At 39.8% G+C, this 17,230-nt stretch overlaps 1 protein-coding gene across 1 annotated transcript in view; it reads left to right on the top strand.

Moving 5' to 3' along the window:
* Positions 1-17,230, top strand: part of LOC140647665 (chloride channel protein C-like) — a 104,128-nt gene that overhangs the window by 11,221 nt on the left and 75,677 nt on the right. The window contains exons 6-11 of the mRNA XM_072852515.1: positions 782-1,025; positions 4,416-4,610; positions 9,395-9,492; positions 12,913-13,013; positions 13,513-13,684; positions 15,283-15,454. Coding sequence (XP_072708616.1) covers positions 782-1,025; positions 4,416-4,610; positions 9,395-9,492; positions 12,913-13,013; positions 13,513-13,684; positions 15,283-15,454 — 982 coding nt within the window. The remainder of the gene's footprint in view (positions 1-781; positions 1,026-4,415; positions 4,611-9,394; positions 9,493-12,912; positions 13,014-13,512; positions 13,685-15,282; positions 15,455-17,230) is intronic.

The following is a 17,230-nucleotide window of genomic DNA, read 5'->3' as shown; positions in this document are numbered from 1 at the left end:
TTTTCTCTTTTCTCTTTTCTCTTTTCTATTTTCTCTTTTCTCTTTTCTCTTTTTTCTTTTTCTTTTTTCTTTTTTCTTTTTTCTTTTTTCTTTTTTTCTTTTTTCTCTTTTCTCTTTTTTATTTTTTTCTTTCTTTTTCTTTTTTTTTCTTTTTTTTTTTCTTTTTTTTTTCTTTTTTTTTCTTTTTTTTTTCTTCTTTCCTGGAACTGGCTCACAATGCAGATCTCTGCCATTTGAGCTCCTAGTGCAGCTTACAGCCACAGAAGTTTGTTGCTCTTTGGGGTGTATGTGAGCTCCACGCCTTTACAGGGAGACAAGGCATATATGTTCCCCGTGGATTTCTCAGACATTTACAGACTGAGGCGGCCTGTTAAGCCTACGGGCTCTGGGGCTGTACTCTCATTCTCTAGTGAATCCCAGACTTTCTTACCTTTTTTCCCTGCAGTATTTCACCCCTGTGACTGCAATGCTTCCAGGGTGTGAAGTGGCACGTCTGCCTGACTTGAGGCTGGTCGGCGCTAGCTGAGCAGCTCGCTGGCATGGCGCAGTGGTCCCCGTGCAATGTTACAGGATTGAGAGTTTTGTCAAGGCAGAGGTCAAGACGGACAGATCTGAACTCAAATCCTAGAGATGCAAAGCACTATAACAACCCCCAAATAAACCAGCAGGTCTTTAAATTCAGCCCCATAAATGCAGCTTTGGCAGGAAATGATGTTTATGGAGGTTTTTTGTTTCTGTTTTTTCCCCATTACCCAAATTTTGACTCTTCTACCTGTTGCAGGCGCAGTTTCATTACGGCTGGCGCGGGAGCAGGGATAGCTTCGGTATTTCGTGCCCCCATCGGCGGGCTCTTGTTCACATTAGAAGAAGTGTCTTCGTTCTGGGACATCAGGCTGGCCTGGCAAACCTTTTTCTGCTGCTTGATGGCTACCTTCACCACGGATTTACTGTCCTCTTCTCTCTCTGGGTTTGTTTACAGAGGTCATTTTGGATTTTTTGAAGCAGAGAAAAGAATTATATTTTGGGTATGTACTGTGTGGGCGTGGGAGGAAATAGATGCAGGATTTTAGGCTTGTCTCTTTCAGTATTGTTGCTGGGGGAGTAGCGGGGAAGAGGGAACGAGAAGGGGAAAGGATGGTATATGTACAATTATCAGATCAGTGGTTATGGAAGCCTTCACACTTTACATCTGGTAATCACTTAGATACAACACAGAGTTGTTTTGTTCTGAATTAAAGCAAAAAAATAGACAAAGCATCTACTGTTTGCTTATGAGCTAATCATATAAGTTATTAAGATAACTTTCTGTATGGGTGCTGGATAGGAGAGGGATACTTCGAAGTAAAGGAAAAAGCAGAGAAGCTCTTAAATAGGGTGTCCTCTCCTTCTGTAGTTAGCTTCAGCTCTCTGTTGTTGCTGCAGGCATTGCTGTACTGTGCCCCTGTTCCTTGGTGCTTACAGATGAAACATTTGAAAACATATAATCACTGTTCGTTCCTGGTTGCACAACGGAGGTGACCTTCAGCCTCAGCTACCTTTACTTTATTCCTTCCAGCATGACACAACTGTGATCTTTGAATTTTACCTTGTGTCCATCTAAAAATAGTTGCTTTTATTACCATGTCTTTGCTCATTTTTATTGCAAGATGATTCAACAGCGATGTGCAAGTATCATGATCTTCACTTCTTCTTGCCTAAATATCCTTCTTTGTATTTGACTTGAAGATCAATTAGAGAGCTAGAAATAAAACCCTGGTCTTCTGAATCCCAGTCCACTTTCTGCTACTAAGTAAATTTTTCCTAAAGTAATTCCCTGATCACTTTCATTGATCTCTGAATTTCTTCTGGCTTGTGTCTCTCTAGCAATGCAGAAACCAGAGATTATGGTATTTTCCACATGCAGGCATACCTTGTTTGGGAAAATAAGCAACATTTTTTTGTGTGCATGCTGCCTGATATAATGATTTTGCATATGCTATGCAAAAGTATATTTCCTTTACCACAAGTTTAGCTGGGGCAAGCAGAGAAGACATTGATTTTCAACCCAAATCCTTTTTGTGGACCATAGTGCAGTCCCCCAAACAGTTGCAGTGACACAACCAAGATGATAAAAATTTGTGGCAGAAAGGTGAGACTACATGGACAGGGAAGAGGTCAGGCCTTCTGAGGCCAGATTCATTGCTGAAGCGAAAGTATTGTGTAATGAACAGCTGCATGCACAAGGGAGAGTGGGTTCACTTCAATTGCTATTTTACAATAAGCATTGCTCTTTCAACACTCCTTTCAGGATGTTTTCTGAAAAGAGCAGTGGATTCTGTCTCCTTCTGTCTTCTCTTAGTGTCATTAGAGGGCAAAGCTAGCTAAAATTATTATCAACATGACTTCTGGCAGGGTTCAATAGTTTCTGGCTCTCAATGCAGTACAGATAACCAGAAACATTTTCATTTCACTGAACACGGGGCTCAGGGGAAATTTTGCTTCTTTCATGTTTTGTGGCATTAACCAACACAGTTTACAGTGGGTAAACTCTGAGTTGAAAGCTTGTGGGTTATGTTTCTCAAGAAAACTATTTGTTTTCTTTAGTTTCATTCTACCTAGCATAATGTTACAAGGGGAATTTATTGTACTCCAGAGCATGAGATTTTCAGGAAGCTTCACTGTATTGTTACATAGACCATTGGATTATTTGTAAAGGTGAAACTTGCTCTGTAGGTAACAGATTTTTCTTGATGACTGGCCTAAGCCTGTGGTTGATACTACAACTAAAACAAACTGTGCCACCTTTCATTCCCAGCATGTGGAGCACTTGCTTGACCTTACCTTTATTGCCACACACATGCAGGGTAATGTGCATATATTACTTTAAAACAAACATCTCATTATATCTTTCCCTTAGGAAAAATGGAGGCAGGGAGAGAAAACAATAAAACCATGTATGTCCATTTTTAGTTTTAATGCAGGATTGGAATTAAGTAGAATATAATGCAAGATATTTGGATCCTGCAGTAAATAAAACTGAATTTTTCTACTTCAAATGAAGCTACTTCTCTCTGAATTTCAACATCTTAAACCTTAGATCTCTTTAAATCCTTTGGAAAAGGATAGATATTGTTGCAGCTATATTGGTCAAAATACCATTATTAATGTTTTGCTTAGTACATAGAGTACCTATATATGTGATGGTTGTAGTCCTGATTATAAGGCACGATACACCTTAAGTCTTTCCCTGCAAGTGTACCCTGCAGGTGTGGGGCTTCTTGTGCCTGGGAATGGCTGCTGGGATTCTCCCCGTTCCAGACCCGGTTTCTCAGTCTGCAGCACCCTATGGACCAGCTCTTCAAGCCTGGTTGGATTTTGACCCTGGTATTCCTCCTCTCAGGAAATACCACCAGTATTTAGAACAGCCACCTGGTGGATTTGTTGAAGTCTAGGCTAGTTGCAGCAGAACAAGAATAAGATTAAGGGTCAAGAAGAAGAGGAGGAGGAAGAAAAGAGAGTTTGAATAGTAAGAGGGCCTGTGCACTTGCTCAAGCAATTTAAGGAAGGCTGACAGTTTCTCCTATCCGCTACCCCCAAGATGATACTAGTTTAGGTTTTTTTGCAGGCAACCCTTGACATGTGCCCTTACTGCTTCTTGCCAGGTAGCTTTTTGAGCATTTCGTGATCTCTTACTCTGTCCAGATCCTAATCTTTACAAAAAGCAGTGTAACTCTAACCCTGGGCTAAGGAAATCGTATCCTCACAACTTTTAATAGATTGCCACTGATCTGTTGACCCCTTTTTGTTGGTTGGAAGGTAAAGTTAAAACATGATATTGCTCTCATCCTTGCTGCCTATTGAGGAATCAAGCAGAAAATTCAATTACTATTCCAGCTGCCAGATTATATTCTGTGTTTGTAATTTGTTGTTCTGTGAGTTGTTCCAGCTCAGCATCAATTTTCACAGTTTTACTTAAATAGATTTACTTATAAATTATCTCAATGCACATGGCTGCAGGTTGACACTTAATAAATGAACTTTTCCGAATTATGATGTAGATATAGACACAGTGAGCAAAACTCTGGTTCAGCAGAGTCTTTTGAAGTGTTCATTAAGGCCAATATGTCATGTTATTTGGATGTCGCCTGAAGTGCTGAGTGCTTGTGGTAACTGCAGTGCATCATAGAGGTCTCTGCGGTGTGTGCCAACACCAGTGTCTACCTGCTGGTTCCACTCCTGTGAGGTGTGCAAGAAGAGTACACAACAAAGAGTTTCATTAGCTTTAAACTAATTAGCTGAGCTCCCTAAACTGCAAGGAAAGATTTATTTCCTGTATAGAAATTACGTTGTGGTATCAAGTTTTGTAAGAGAGGGTGCAATATTTCATGTCCCTGGCAGGATGCTCACAACATTTTTTTCTCCTTTCTTTGACTCAGGTAAAGAACTTGCTGGACATTAATGTCTTGGCCTTCATTCCAACCATCCTCCTTGGAATGCTTGGAGGTCTTCTAGGAGCTCTCTTTATTTCCCTAAATATAAAGATTAATAAATTACGTATGCAGTTCTTTAATTCAATTCCAAAATTATACCTTAGAAAAACAAGCAAGCTGTTGGAAACTGTGCTCATCCTTGTAAGTAAATAATACATTTCTCTTGATTATATAATATTTACAGTGGCTAATGAGGGCAGATCATAAATTGGCTGGATGTAAAAGTGGATCTCACCTGCTGGTGCCTGATAATGTGCAACAGAGTACAGCAAATGTGGATTTCCAAAGTACATATAGGCATTTAATGTTGGTTGGTATATAAGAATGGAGAGGACATGTTTTGTTTTGTTTTTTTTTGTTTTATTTTTTAATGTTTGAAGTATTTTACCTGTAGAGTTGCTCTTCCACTGCTGCTCTATTCCAATGATACTACATCAACTTAGTGACATGTAGCAGTTATGTTGGGGTGCTTTTGCATTTATTTGCAATCTGTGGAGGGCTATCCCAAGTAGATTTCATCCATTTTCCTCCATTTTTCCTTGCTAGCGATTGATCCTCTCATTACCTCACACAGCTTGCTCATGTAGCAGAACCAGGCGGCCATCCTCCTCCACACCTCTGCACCTGGGCACTTTTTCAGCTGTTACATTGGAAAGAGCAATTAGGAGACTATTACCATAACCATATGTTTTTTTGCCTCAAGACAACAAAGGAGACCTCTGCCTGTTGTGTGAAGATCAGATGCATGAAGAATAAATGTAGAGGGTTTAAAAGTTATGCATAGGTACAGAAAACTTTCTGGAGCTAACTAGGTATCTGGAGTCAGTTATCCCTAGTTGTTACTGATGCAGGTCAGCCTGGAGCCTCAGATGTCCTGATAAGGCATGATGGGGCCACTTTACCTCTAGGCTTTGGAGTTTCCATTTGGCATTGTATCGTTTTGGGGAGGAGGGTCATGCCATTGGAACAAAAAGGGTGTAGACAAAAGGTTCCTATATTTTGAACATTTTCATAATTTTCAATTTTATGCTTTGGTTATAACTTAAGTATGTTGTTAAATGTGGAGGAAGGAAACCTTCAGAGCTTTTCTACTGCACTTTTAGTAAATTGTGCAAATTTGGGTTTCTCTGCAAGTTTCTCAAATTAATATCTGCTTGTCATAATTTTTCTTTTTTCCCCACCATTTTTGAGGAAGTCTTTCTGAGGAGTTTTCGGACCTTTTCAAGTGTTGAGATGATCTTTCTTTAGGGAAATCGGTGAACACCGAAGCCCCTTTCTTCTGCCCTCTCTTAGGCAGACTTGCCAGTGCGTTTTATGTATGCTATATATATCTTTTATATATACTATTGTATACTTTCTCTTGCCTCCCTCCTGGAGAGAGGGGTGGTCAATTGTAGACCAATGGATTGGCCACATAGATGCTCTCCTCCCATCAGCCCAGACATGCCTTCAGCAGCCCCTATGTCTAGCCAACAAAAGGACATAAACTTCAGGGAAAAGCAGTCACCTTGGCTCACATCAGCAACCTGGATGATACTGGGAGGAAAACAATTCGTATTTCAAATACGAAAAGGTAAACTTTTGGAGCTAAAAGCGTGAATAACCGTAGGTTGAGGCACATGGTCAATTCTCCGCAAGCTCTCCGCAGATGGGTAAAGAGGTGTGGATGTTTCCCATAGGTTGCACTATGTTTCCTCTCCATAGGGTCAGAAAGAGTGCATTTCGTTTAGTCCTTGAAAGGGGTGCATGCTATGGCAGTCCATCTCCTCCTCCTCTGCCCAGTCCCGCTCGTGGCTCGGAGCAGCATCCTGCTGCTTGGGTTCTCTGCTGGCACATCAGGGGTGAAACCTGACCTGCGGGAGGAGGAAGAGGAGGAGGAGGAGGAGGGATCCCCGCCAACGGACTGTGCCGGAGCAGGCCCATGCCATCGATGACAACTGGATTTTAGCTCCTCTTAGCGGCAAGATGTCGGCTTTTCAGTCTGCAGCCGTGTCTGCTCAGCATCTCGCTGAGGGGAGGCACCTTGAGGAAGCTCACTTGAAGCTTTTTGCTTCCACGTTTGAAGGAGTGGGTAAGGTAGGTAGGGAAAAGGGGGTTTCTCAGCTCTCGGGAGAGTCTTTCCACTGCCCACCCTTCCTTCGTTGTGCTACAAATTTGCCCCCTGTTCTTGCAAAGGATTCGGCACTTTGTGCTGTTGAGCACTGCAATGAGACATCTTAACAAAAATCCAGTTTGCAAACCGGCAGGATGAGGAGTAGTGTCCCACGTGTGACTCCCATTAGTCCTGTGTAAACTCCACGGTTTCCAAAGGACCTCTGTTTGGGAGAGGTCAGGTTTGTAGCAATTACTATTTTAACAATTTGGAGCCGGAGCTCTGTGTTTGATGGCCGCTTCCCCTACTATTGGGAAAGATTTGGCTTTCTCATAGTACATTACAAAAACCTTGCATAAACTACTTAAACACATGAAACCCACACAGTTCCTTATTACTTTTCAGGAAAAAAAAAACAAAACAAGCCACAACATAAGCCAGCAAGACCCAGTATGTCAGAAGATACTATAGGATTAAACTTAAGATCAGCTAGCAAAGATGTAGTGTCAGACGTAAAGAAAATGCTTCCTAAGAGTTATTTTACATTGTTTAGGAGTGGTGCCTTACTGACTCCAAAAGTTCACGGAGCAGTTAGCACCTTGCCAGATCATACCTGAAACTTGGAGAACAGAATGTGTTTTGTAGGGTTATAGTGCTTACAAGAGCTTTTCTGTTTATATGTTTTTGTCTTCATCCTTTAAATTAGAAACAACAATACTGTTTTTTTACATTACCTTTGTAGAATGAACTCTTATTCAGACTGTTTTTCCTTTTTATTAGCTCTAGGAGATCCTGCTCAGGTCACAGTCCTTATTTTATTATAACTAGGCAAAAAAATGGCAGGAAAGAAACTCTTTGATCTAAGAGAGAACGATACAATCCTTTTTTTTTTTTTTAATAAACTCACATAATCAGGCAACTGAAAGAAACTATGTCACAGTGACTTTGACCAAAAATAATCTTGTATAAACCAGTCTGCATTTAAACTTGCAAAAAACTCATCACGGTCTCTTCCACACCCACAACATAACCCGGAGTACCATTCCTTTGACTGGAATTGAATATCTAATCTTCAGCCCATAGATTAGGCAAAGCCGTCTTCCTAAGTGCCCTTCTGCCCCTTGGCCTGCGTTTGCTTCTCCTCAATTCATCACCTTTCTCTCTGTGAGGAAATCACAATGTAGATAATGTTTTGCCAAGAATCTGGCGGAGCTATCTTTCTTTTTCTAATTTTTAAATCATGTTGACTAATGCTTCTGTTCCAAAAGCTCAGTGTTTCCATGGGCAGGCTGAACAATTTAAGGATATATGCATATGTACTTATATATTAAACTGTCAAAGGTTTAAAAGGTTACTTGAAGGATTATTATTTTTTCTACCTAGCTGTGAAGATAGGCTACTACTTTAAATATGTAGCCACTGGCTCCAGGCTAGCTGTCCTTCTAGCTCCCTTTGGACTTTGGGGCTTTGGCAAAAACTTGACCTGGGTTTGAACTGTCCCAGAGTTATGTTTTCAGAAACAAAACATGACCTAAGCCTTGTGAAGACTGAACTACTCCCAGTTTCATCTATCTCTTGTAGATGCGCTCTGCCCATAAGCTTATAATCTTTGAGATACAGGGAAACAAAGGCTTGAGATACGATTGTCTGAGAAATCGTCACAGCTGCACACAGCTGAATCTCAGCTTGAGGTTTCTATAAATGTGCTACCTGAGATGTTTTATAACAATCCACAGAGTGCATGAAACCTTGTGCTTGGAAAATATGTTGTTATTATGGCTGTGTGTTCCAGTAATTTCTCTCCAGAAGTCTACTGAAATATTTTCTAAATCTTTTTTTTGATGTATCTTCATTTATTTAGAAATGTAAATTGATCTCAACTAAGATTAAAAAAAATCAGTTTTGAATGAAATATAACTATGTTATATTGAACTCAGTTATGTTGAAAAATATGCATAACTGAAATAGTCATCTCATGTAAAAACTTCCTTTGCTTTTGGCGAATGCAAAGCAGCCTGTGAAAACACCACCTGCTGTGCTCTATTTAAAACATTTTTGGTTTCATTCATGTGTACTTCAAAATGGGTATATCGAAAACTAGCAGAAGGACCTGATAAAGTCTCTTCATCCATTTGGATTGCAATGCCTGTGTCTCTACTGTATAGTATGTAATCTGCTTTAGGCGTTATAGCTGTCTAGTATTGCTAGGATGTCTAGGAACTTCTTTCTGTTGATTACCTGAATATTAGTCCTTTCATAACATCCTCCTTAAAAAGGAAGGGGAGCAATAAGTTTACAACTTAGAAACAAGTCTTCAGCTGTTCATACTGACCAGGGACTTCAAATTTGCGTAAATCAGGAAGTAACTTAAATTGAAGTAGTGGATTGTTTTTGACACCCAGCATAATTTTAAGTGCCAACCAAAAAACTAGGTCCTTAATGAAAGACACATAGATCCCGAGTCCTTGCTGTGCACAAGTTGCAGCCTCAGGCTGGTAGCCTGCAAGGAGCTCTGGCTGAATGTGGCACGTGGCGGGGAGGCTGGGCACATGTAGAACATCCCACGTGCTGCAAATCTTTCTCTCTGGAGGTAGCGGTGGCTCTCTGGTGGCTGCAGAGTTGGAGGTCAATTACCTAGTTGCAACAGTTGAGTCCCTGCATTTAGGTGAGATAAATCTGGGCCTCAGTAGCTGCTTAGGAGCAAATGCTGATCTGGGACATGTGAACAAGACAAAACGACAATTTCCTTGTGGTAACTGCTGGCACTTTTCTTTCTGTTTTTGTCTGTTTCTACATCTCATGATAGTCTATTTACTTATTTTAATGTCTGCAGGTATGTACGACGACTGTTACAGTATACTTACCGTATTTCTTTCCTTGCACTCCAGTCATGAGCGTGAGAAACTACCAGCTGAGAAACAACTCAGGAATGTAAGTGGTAAGAGTCACCAGGAGCATATCTATGTAAATACAATTATTAACCATTTCTCCTAGTTAGTTGTTACAAGGATTTGGGATGGAAAAATTGAAAGGTGCATCAGAGCTGAATGTTTAAAAAGAATTCATGTAGAGACAAGAATCACACTTAATCTTTTAATCACTGAAATTTAATCACACTTAAACTTTTCCAATGAGAGGCATTTGATATCATGTCAAATTAAAGGAAAAAAAAAAAGGAGAAAGAAAGAAACAAAAGGGATTTCAAAAATGAAAAGAGCCTGAAATGTGGCTGTTATGTATCATGCAAGCACTTTTTCAATTTAGAATCCTAATTTTGATTTAAAAGGTATATAAGCCTGTAGGAAACAGGCTGTGCTTTAACTGGAAAGCTGGAACTGGAAACTGATTAAAAACCTTTGTTATTCTCAGCTTCGGTCAGCTACTGTTGGCGGAGGGCCTTGATTTGATCAGTCATCTACATAAGAACACATCAGAGGTGCACACCACTACAGCACAAACTGTAATCCGGGGACTTAAAATGACACATATTGTGTTAATAAACAGGCAGGGAATACGTGGCTGAACGGCTAGGGATTTTTATGGGTGATACAGTTGAAGAGATCCTTGAATCTGATACAGGTTTTGCAGTCCAAGTATCTTTCTTGAGAAATACCTGTGAGGAATCCAGAGGAAGTAGAAAAAGAATTGCTCAGATTGAGGTTAAATGACAGTTTGATTTCACAGTCATTGAAAATGGTCACTACCAACTTGTAGTTTTATACATTCATAAATTTGTAAAATTCATGAATTCCTCCTTCCAAGTGGGCAGCATCACATATATTGCATAATACAAACTGTCAATACTGAATAACTTGCCATTGGTGACTGGACTCTGAAGAGCTTATTTAAGTATATAGAAAGCAGATGTACTTTCCCATTCTTGCCACCAACTCTAGACTGTCATTTGACTTGCAATACCTGGTTCAGTATTGTTTGTGATGGTATGTATTTACATATTCTTTATAAAAGCAAAATTTGTCACTTAGTGCCAGGTCTTGGTGACTACGGCTATTTGGATTGCTTTTTCCTCACCCTGACATCCCTTTTTATTTTAAGGACTAAATGCTTGCAAAATGTTATTTTTCAAAACAGAACTATTTTTGCTCTAAAGGAAAAACATCTGAAACCACGATAATTTCATGGCTCTTTTTTTCTGTCTCTGAATCAAAAATAGTCAGGCTGATCCAATCTAGAGGCTAAACGGTCTTCATGCCAATTTTTCATTTGGTGTGGCTACAAGTTATAAAGAGTACATCCTGTTGAAAATGGATAGATCTGAAGGGAATTAAGCACCAAATTGCCATGGACTTTGCAAGGCTATGCATGTGCTGAAGGTAGTGATGATGTCTCTAGTGAGCTTGTAATAACGTACAAGACTAAACATGGAAAAGAAGCTTGTTCACTGTTCTCCCAGTCTTAGAAACTTAAAAAGGGAATTGTGCTTGCAGTCGTGAGATTTTAATTAGGATCCTTTAGATTTGGCTCATCTCAGCATAATCTGAGATTCTTAGTCAGTGCTCCAGAGGCAGGTTTTTAACCTTTGAAGATCCAACAGGTTAGTAACAGGCACCCTTGCCACTTTAAGATATCCAATAAGAACCATATAACAAAAAAATGGTAAGATGCTTAGTTTTGTCTTTTGTACTGATCCAACTTGGTGAAGTGTATGTTTTTTCTTTTAAAACATGACAGTACAAGAGCTGCAGCTCCAGATGGGGCTGTATGTGGCTATGCCAGTATGACAGCGCTTCCTTCTAGCATAGCTTATCCTCATAAATTTATACTGGAACAGTGCTTCCAGTAGTGTTTTGTAGCACTTCCAGCAGGCCTTGATATTCCTAGGAGAAGGAGGAATAGGAGGTTGTGGGGAGGCAGGAGAAGGAGGTAAAGAAGCAGTGGGCTTCGGTACAGCACATGTATTCCTTCAGCATGTAGTGTGGCAGTGCAGTCCTCCCATTCGCACCAGGGAGAAATCTGTCTCTACTAAATATACTGATTTCAAATGGAAAGACAGTGGTACAAACCCCTGTGTGTAAACAAGTCGTACATCTCCATTCTTTGTGCTTTATTCTTCTTGCTCAACCACGTATTTTAATCGTAAAAAACCTTTCTTCTGTTGTTTCTCTCTCTGTTGTTTTGGCATTGCTGCAAGCTTCAAATTGCCTCTCAGATGTGCTGGTTTTTTGTGTGCGCACTCCTTTACCGGTAGTAAAGACATTTGTATAGAACTTGAGGCTTTCCTGTAAGTGGGTTACACAATCATATGATTTCTAAAGCAGGATGGAGTAAATAAGTTCTTTACTTTTTATTGACCATTATGAATTTGGAATATATTCTTGTTTGAGTGGTTGGATTAATGTAAAAAGCAAATACAAGATTGGGAAGTATCTTGTGTTCCTTTGGTTGCCAATCTGGGGTCTGGAAGAAATTTTCTTGCTCTAGATGTTGGCTGCATTTTAAGTTTTCCTTGTAGTTCTGAGCAGGGATCAGGTGGGTCAAATACCACAGATCTCCTGCTCTTTGTTCCAGAAACAGGATTCATATTGTTACTGTTTAGGTTGTGGTGATGTCCAAAACATACTGGATGCTTTCCAAACTGGAAGAAGGAAGTCATACCTGCTTGGAGAGTGCAATTGCTCCAGACGACAGAGATTGAGAAAGTGTCCAGGAATAGTAGTGCTGTACAGAAAGGCTGGTCATGGTCAGCATGATAACCGGCAGTCTAAGTTGCAAGATGTTGAAATAACTGGTGCCAGTATTTACCGAAGGAGAGCTTTAAGAATGTGTTGGACAAACATCTTTCAGGTGTGGTTTGGGTATAGCCTGTGCTGCTGTGGAAGAGGAAGCCTCTAAGTCCTTCCAGCTCTCCATGGCGCTCTCCTGTGCAAAGCTTTCGAGCTGCAAATGCATCTGTCAGCTTGGGATGCTGTGTTTACCCACTGAAGTGTTAATTTTTTGGTCTGTTAATCCCGTTTTATAGAGTTACAATGATATGTGTGGTCAGGGAGATCGAGGCCAGCCTGGGCATTTTAATCAGATTTTTTCCCCCTGTTTTCTGGTTTTAGGCAATGTAATGTGATTCTTGGTTTTGGAAATTTTGGGTTTCAGCAGTGGGAGGTTTATGCAGAGGAATATGAGCATTAATAAACCAGATTTATTCGTTCAGTAGAATAATTAATAAACTAATCTAGTAAACTAGATTTATTAGTTAATAAAACAACTTAATTGGGAGATATAAGGGAAAGTAGGCTTTTTGTGTAAAATTTATATCTAATAGACACATTCTGTACAGGCACTAAGGCGAGTTATATTCATCCATTTATTTTTTTTGTTTTGTTTTTAATATTTAAGCATAAATCAGTTCAAGAGGGAAATTTCCCAATATAGCTGTTCATCAAGCACATGGGTTGGTCCAGATGGAGTCAGATATTCTAATCATACCTTCAATCAAGGTAAGGGGAGCTAAGTGATTGATGCCTGGGAACAAATTGGATTTATGTAACTTGAGGTGATATCCAAGTATATTTACTCATAACGTAGGTTTTATTCAAAGTAATGTAGTGCTCCCTTTTGAGGGATATATCAGAACTAAATTCCATATTTGAGCCAAATATGCTGGGAAGTTCCTGAGTTATTACCTCTGAAAGGAATGGGGAAAGAGCCCTGCTGAAGTAGTATGGTTGCCTTTCTTTGGCTTGAATGGCTGCAGTTTCTCCTTGTTTAGATCAAGATTAACATCACACAGACCAGATTGGAAAGAACAAATGTTCCCTGTTTTCCTGAAAGTGCCCCAGATGCTGAAGCTGTCATGTAAACTCCAACTAACTGATCTATGTACTTTGCTGATTTTTTTATCAGGTTTAGGCAAATGAGAACTACTACAAGCTGTATTTTTGTAAAGGATCCTTTTAATGTTTTGTATCTCTCCACATCTCTTCCTCTGTGTTGCAGCTGCTGCACTTCTAATTGAAAATGGGAAGCAAGGGATCACATATCTTTTTAAACGTGGGACTCATGAAGAATTTGGATACACATCCCTCTGCACTGCTTTGGCATTTTATTTCATCCTCAGCTGTTGGACAGCAGGTTCTGCTGTTGCCAGTGGCCTGGTGATTCCTATGCTGTAAGCTTCACCCATCTTGGTTTGAGCTTCCTGTACAAAAGGCCTGTGTTGAGTAGCAACAATCTGAATTGTAAGCTGAAAGCTTGGCAATAGCAAAGCTATAATTTCTTGGAGGAGGTTATATAGGTGGAACAGGATGGTTTGCTTGGAAAGAGATGCTAAAATTGTGGAAAAGGATGAAGAAAAGTCATCTGAGAATAGCTGTGGAAGGACCATAGCCAAAACTGTACACTTTCCAAGTATAGATCATTTGAATCCTTTGGGGAGCCAGAGAGAGTCTCGGCTGCTGGCTCCATCTCTGTAACTGTAGAAATACGCGTTCAGATCCAGACTTTTCATCTGTTTCTTATGCACATAATAGCCTGAATCTTAATCTTGGACATCAACACTCTAGACTTTGGAGAAAACTGCAGTTAGGTCTTTTGTTGTACTTTTTAGAAAGCTGTGGTAGACTAGAGCAAAGTTCTTACAGTAATGTTGAGAGGTTTAATGTTCACCAACCAAGGAGTCATAGTTGGAGAGTGGATATCCAGCATAATGCAATTCAAATACAAAAAAAAAAATCTAAAAATAAATAGTTGTGTATACAACCATCTGCCTTTGCCCTGCCCCTGAGTATTTGCCTCCTACCGTCCCCAAACTGTTGTCTAAATCAATTTTTAATATGCAGTGTTTGCTGAAACATGGCATACTTGGCTGAATAGATATAGATAGTTAAGTCTGTCAGCCAGCACCTGTTTTTTCTGACCCGATAATCTGATTTTTATAAAAAAACATTTTAGAACTACTAGAACTGCATCCATCAATAAAATGAATCAATTGCATGAATAAATGGGAAAAAGTTGTGTAATGGTGCAAGATGATGCTCCCCAAATCAGATAATACATATTATATATATGGCTATTGTATGAATAATAATAATTCATCATTTCTGGAAGGTGAATGTCTGTACAAATCCATTGGCTGATGTTTGAATCTGTATATTTAATTCCTTGCATATGGAATGAAATGCTGTGTATCACGCCAGCAATTACATGCCCAACTGTGCTAAATTTTGTTTTTGCTCTTCAATGTAGCATATGGTTGGTTTGAGGACTCCTGGGTTCTCTTCACAGCTTCATTCCTGGTTAGCTTTGGGCAGGTCATTAATACCTATTACTCCATTTTGCCCATTTGTTGTATGGCTGTAATAATTTACTTGCCAGGTTTATGGGGCACAGGTAGACTTAATTTTAAGAAATCATATAAGGCTGGAGCTCTAGAAGTGCAGGCTTTTTATCTGAAATATCCCAGTGTGTATATCTGTGAATTATACTTTTGACTGTGTTCCTGTAAGGTTCATTCTCATTTGGCTTTGAAGGACATTAAGACAGACATGCTGATAGTCCTTTTTCTTCAAAGTATAGTAAATCTGGCAGTTCATGCTAGTGATTGGCACTAAGTAAATGCTCATACTAAGGAAGGATGCTAGAGCTTTTTTGGGAAAGGAGTCGCTACAGAAGTTGACAAAATTAATCTGGGATCAGCAGAATATTAGAAGCATTTCTAGAAAACACTATCATTGGCAAGAGGATTGCTCTTTTTCTTCTTTCATACAGGTACACAGGAGCTTTGTATGGCAGGATAATTGGTTTGATCCTTGTTTCCATTTTTGGTGTTCAAACTAATGAATACAGAGCATGGATTGATCCAGGTCTCTTTGCTGCCATTGGAGCTGCCTCCTTTTTCAGTGGTGTGTCAAGACTAACCATCTCCCTCACTGTGATAATGGTAAGTATGTTAAGTTTTCAGGTATTTGTGTGGCCAAGATTGAGCTGAGCTTTTACTGCTGCAGCTAAATGAACCACAGGTAGTATCCCATGCACATTGAACCACAGAGAAATAAATTATTGGCCTGCTATTTCTAGCTTGCCTGAAGAGTTTTTTTTTTCTTTCTGGGACCTTTTTTTTGTGAAGTGTAAGTTTGAAAATAAGACTTTGACTGAGAAATCTATCTGTTTTCCTGTTTTTTAAATTTTTGGGAGTTACAGAAACAATAATGGCATCAGTGGTTTACAAACAAGAAAACAGAATATACTGTCTTCTGTTTCTTCTGGATTATGAAAAATAGTAGATCACACTGCTTGGCTTGTGAATTGACTTCTGTGGGGGCTGAGGGCCTTGTGCGATGCACCTTTTTATGTTGGGGCTGAATATGGCCTTCTGGATGGATGGAGTAAGTGAAGGATTTGCAGTAGTATAGGCAAGTGATGCAATGGGAAGCCTCCAGGTATCTCTGGTAAATTTATGCCTTATAGATTTCAAAATTTTGAGATTCACTTGGAACACATTTCATATTTCTGTTTCCTGCCCCCCTCCTTTTATAACAGAACATTCTGAGCCTGCGCTGCAATACTTTCCAGGCGAACCTCTGAAAGCTAAAGGATTTGCAAATAATACTCTTATAAATAGAGAGGATGTTCTTTGCTCTCCGCGGTTGCAACACCTGGCAACAGTGAGTTGTAAGGCGCAGCTGAAATTCAGCTTAGTCAACAGAGAAGTGATGTTGAGGTCACAAGGGGGAAGCTTTCACCCTTCCACGGCAGGACGTTCAAGTCCTGTGAGTGTTACTGTGTGTGGAAATTTCACCCATGACTAAACCTCGTCTTGGCTGTCCAGCTGGCTCTGCCCGAAAGGGTCTCATTAAAATCTTTGCAGATGTCAGAATTCACCCAGAGTGATCAAGCCAGGATTTTCCCTCCTAGTACGCTGTTGCACAGTGTTTGATAAAGTAGCTGTTTATCGGCACTTGCTCTGAATTGGGTTCATTTTAGTCATAGGTTGTGTAAATTTCTAGGAAGCATTTTTTTGATGTTTTAGCTTGAAAGGTGTTGTATGTGCATAAAAACTTCTCTATTGTGAAATAATAATTAAATTGATTATGGAAACACTCCTCCTTCAGTGTCCTCTTGGTACTTTAGCACTTACTTATCCATTAAGTACAAATGCACTCTGGTATTTTTGCTCCTGTTATTGCTGTTATGCATCTTTTGGAAGTTACTGTATGATTTGTTGGCCAGCTACTAAGTCTGTAAGACTTGAAAGGGGGAAAGTTGGTGCCTGAAGACTAGGTGTAAGTTTTTTGAGAGCCCCCAATTACCACTAACCGTAACGTCTTTTCCAAAGTAGGCCCGAATTTTCTTGCAATTGCTCAATACATTTTAATTTAAGTATCGTTTGTAAACCATTACTTTATGGTCTTGATGCAGATATAAGTCCTTAGTGGCAAAAGCAGTTGATTGGCGTCTTCCTTAGCTTTGTGCTCATGAGGCTGTGCTTCATCGCAGGGAAGTGAGAGGTGATTATGTGCCAGAACACTTGCTGGTCTTGGATGACAGAACTGCGTTTCATTCGGCTCCAGTAGAGAGAAAAAGCCTACATTTTATTTGCTTCAATTTCTCCCTGCCGTCCTCATTACCTGCACTTGTTCTTTTTTTTCCGAGTGCCTCTGTGAGCATGCATGTACGGCATATGCAAAACAATAGCTGGAAACTGTGAAGAGAACTG

This window comes from Ciconia boyciana, chromosome 2, assembly GCF_034638445.1.
Source record: "Ciconia boyciana chromosome 2, ASM3463844v1, whole genome shotgun sequence".
NCBI classification, from domain to species: domain Eukaryota; kingdom Metazoa; phylum Chordata; class Aves; order Ciconiiformes; family Ciconiidae; genus Ciconia; species Ciconia boyciana.
This window is presented reverse-complemented; position numbering and strand designations above follow the sequence as displayed.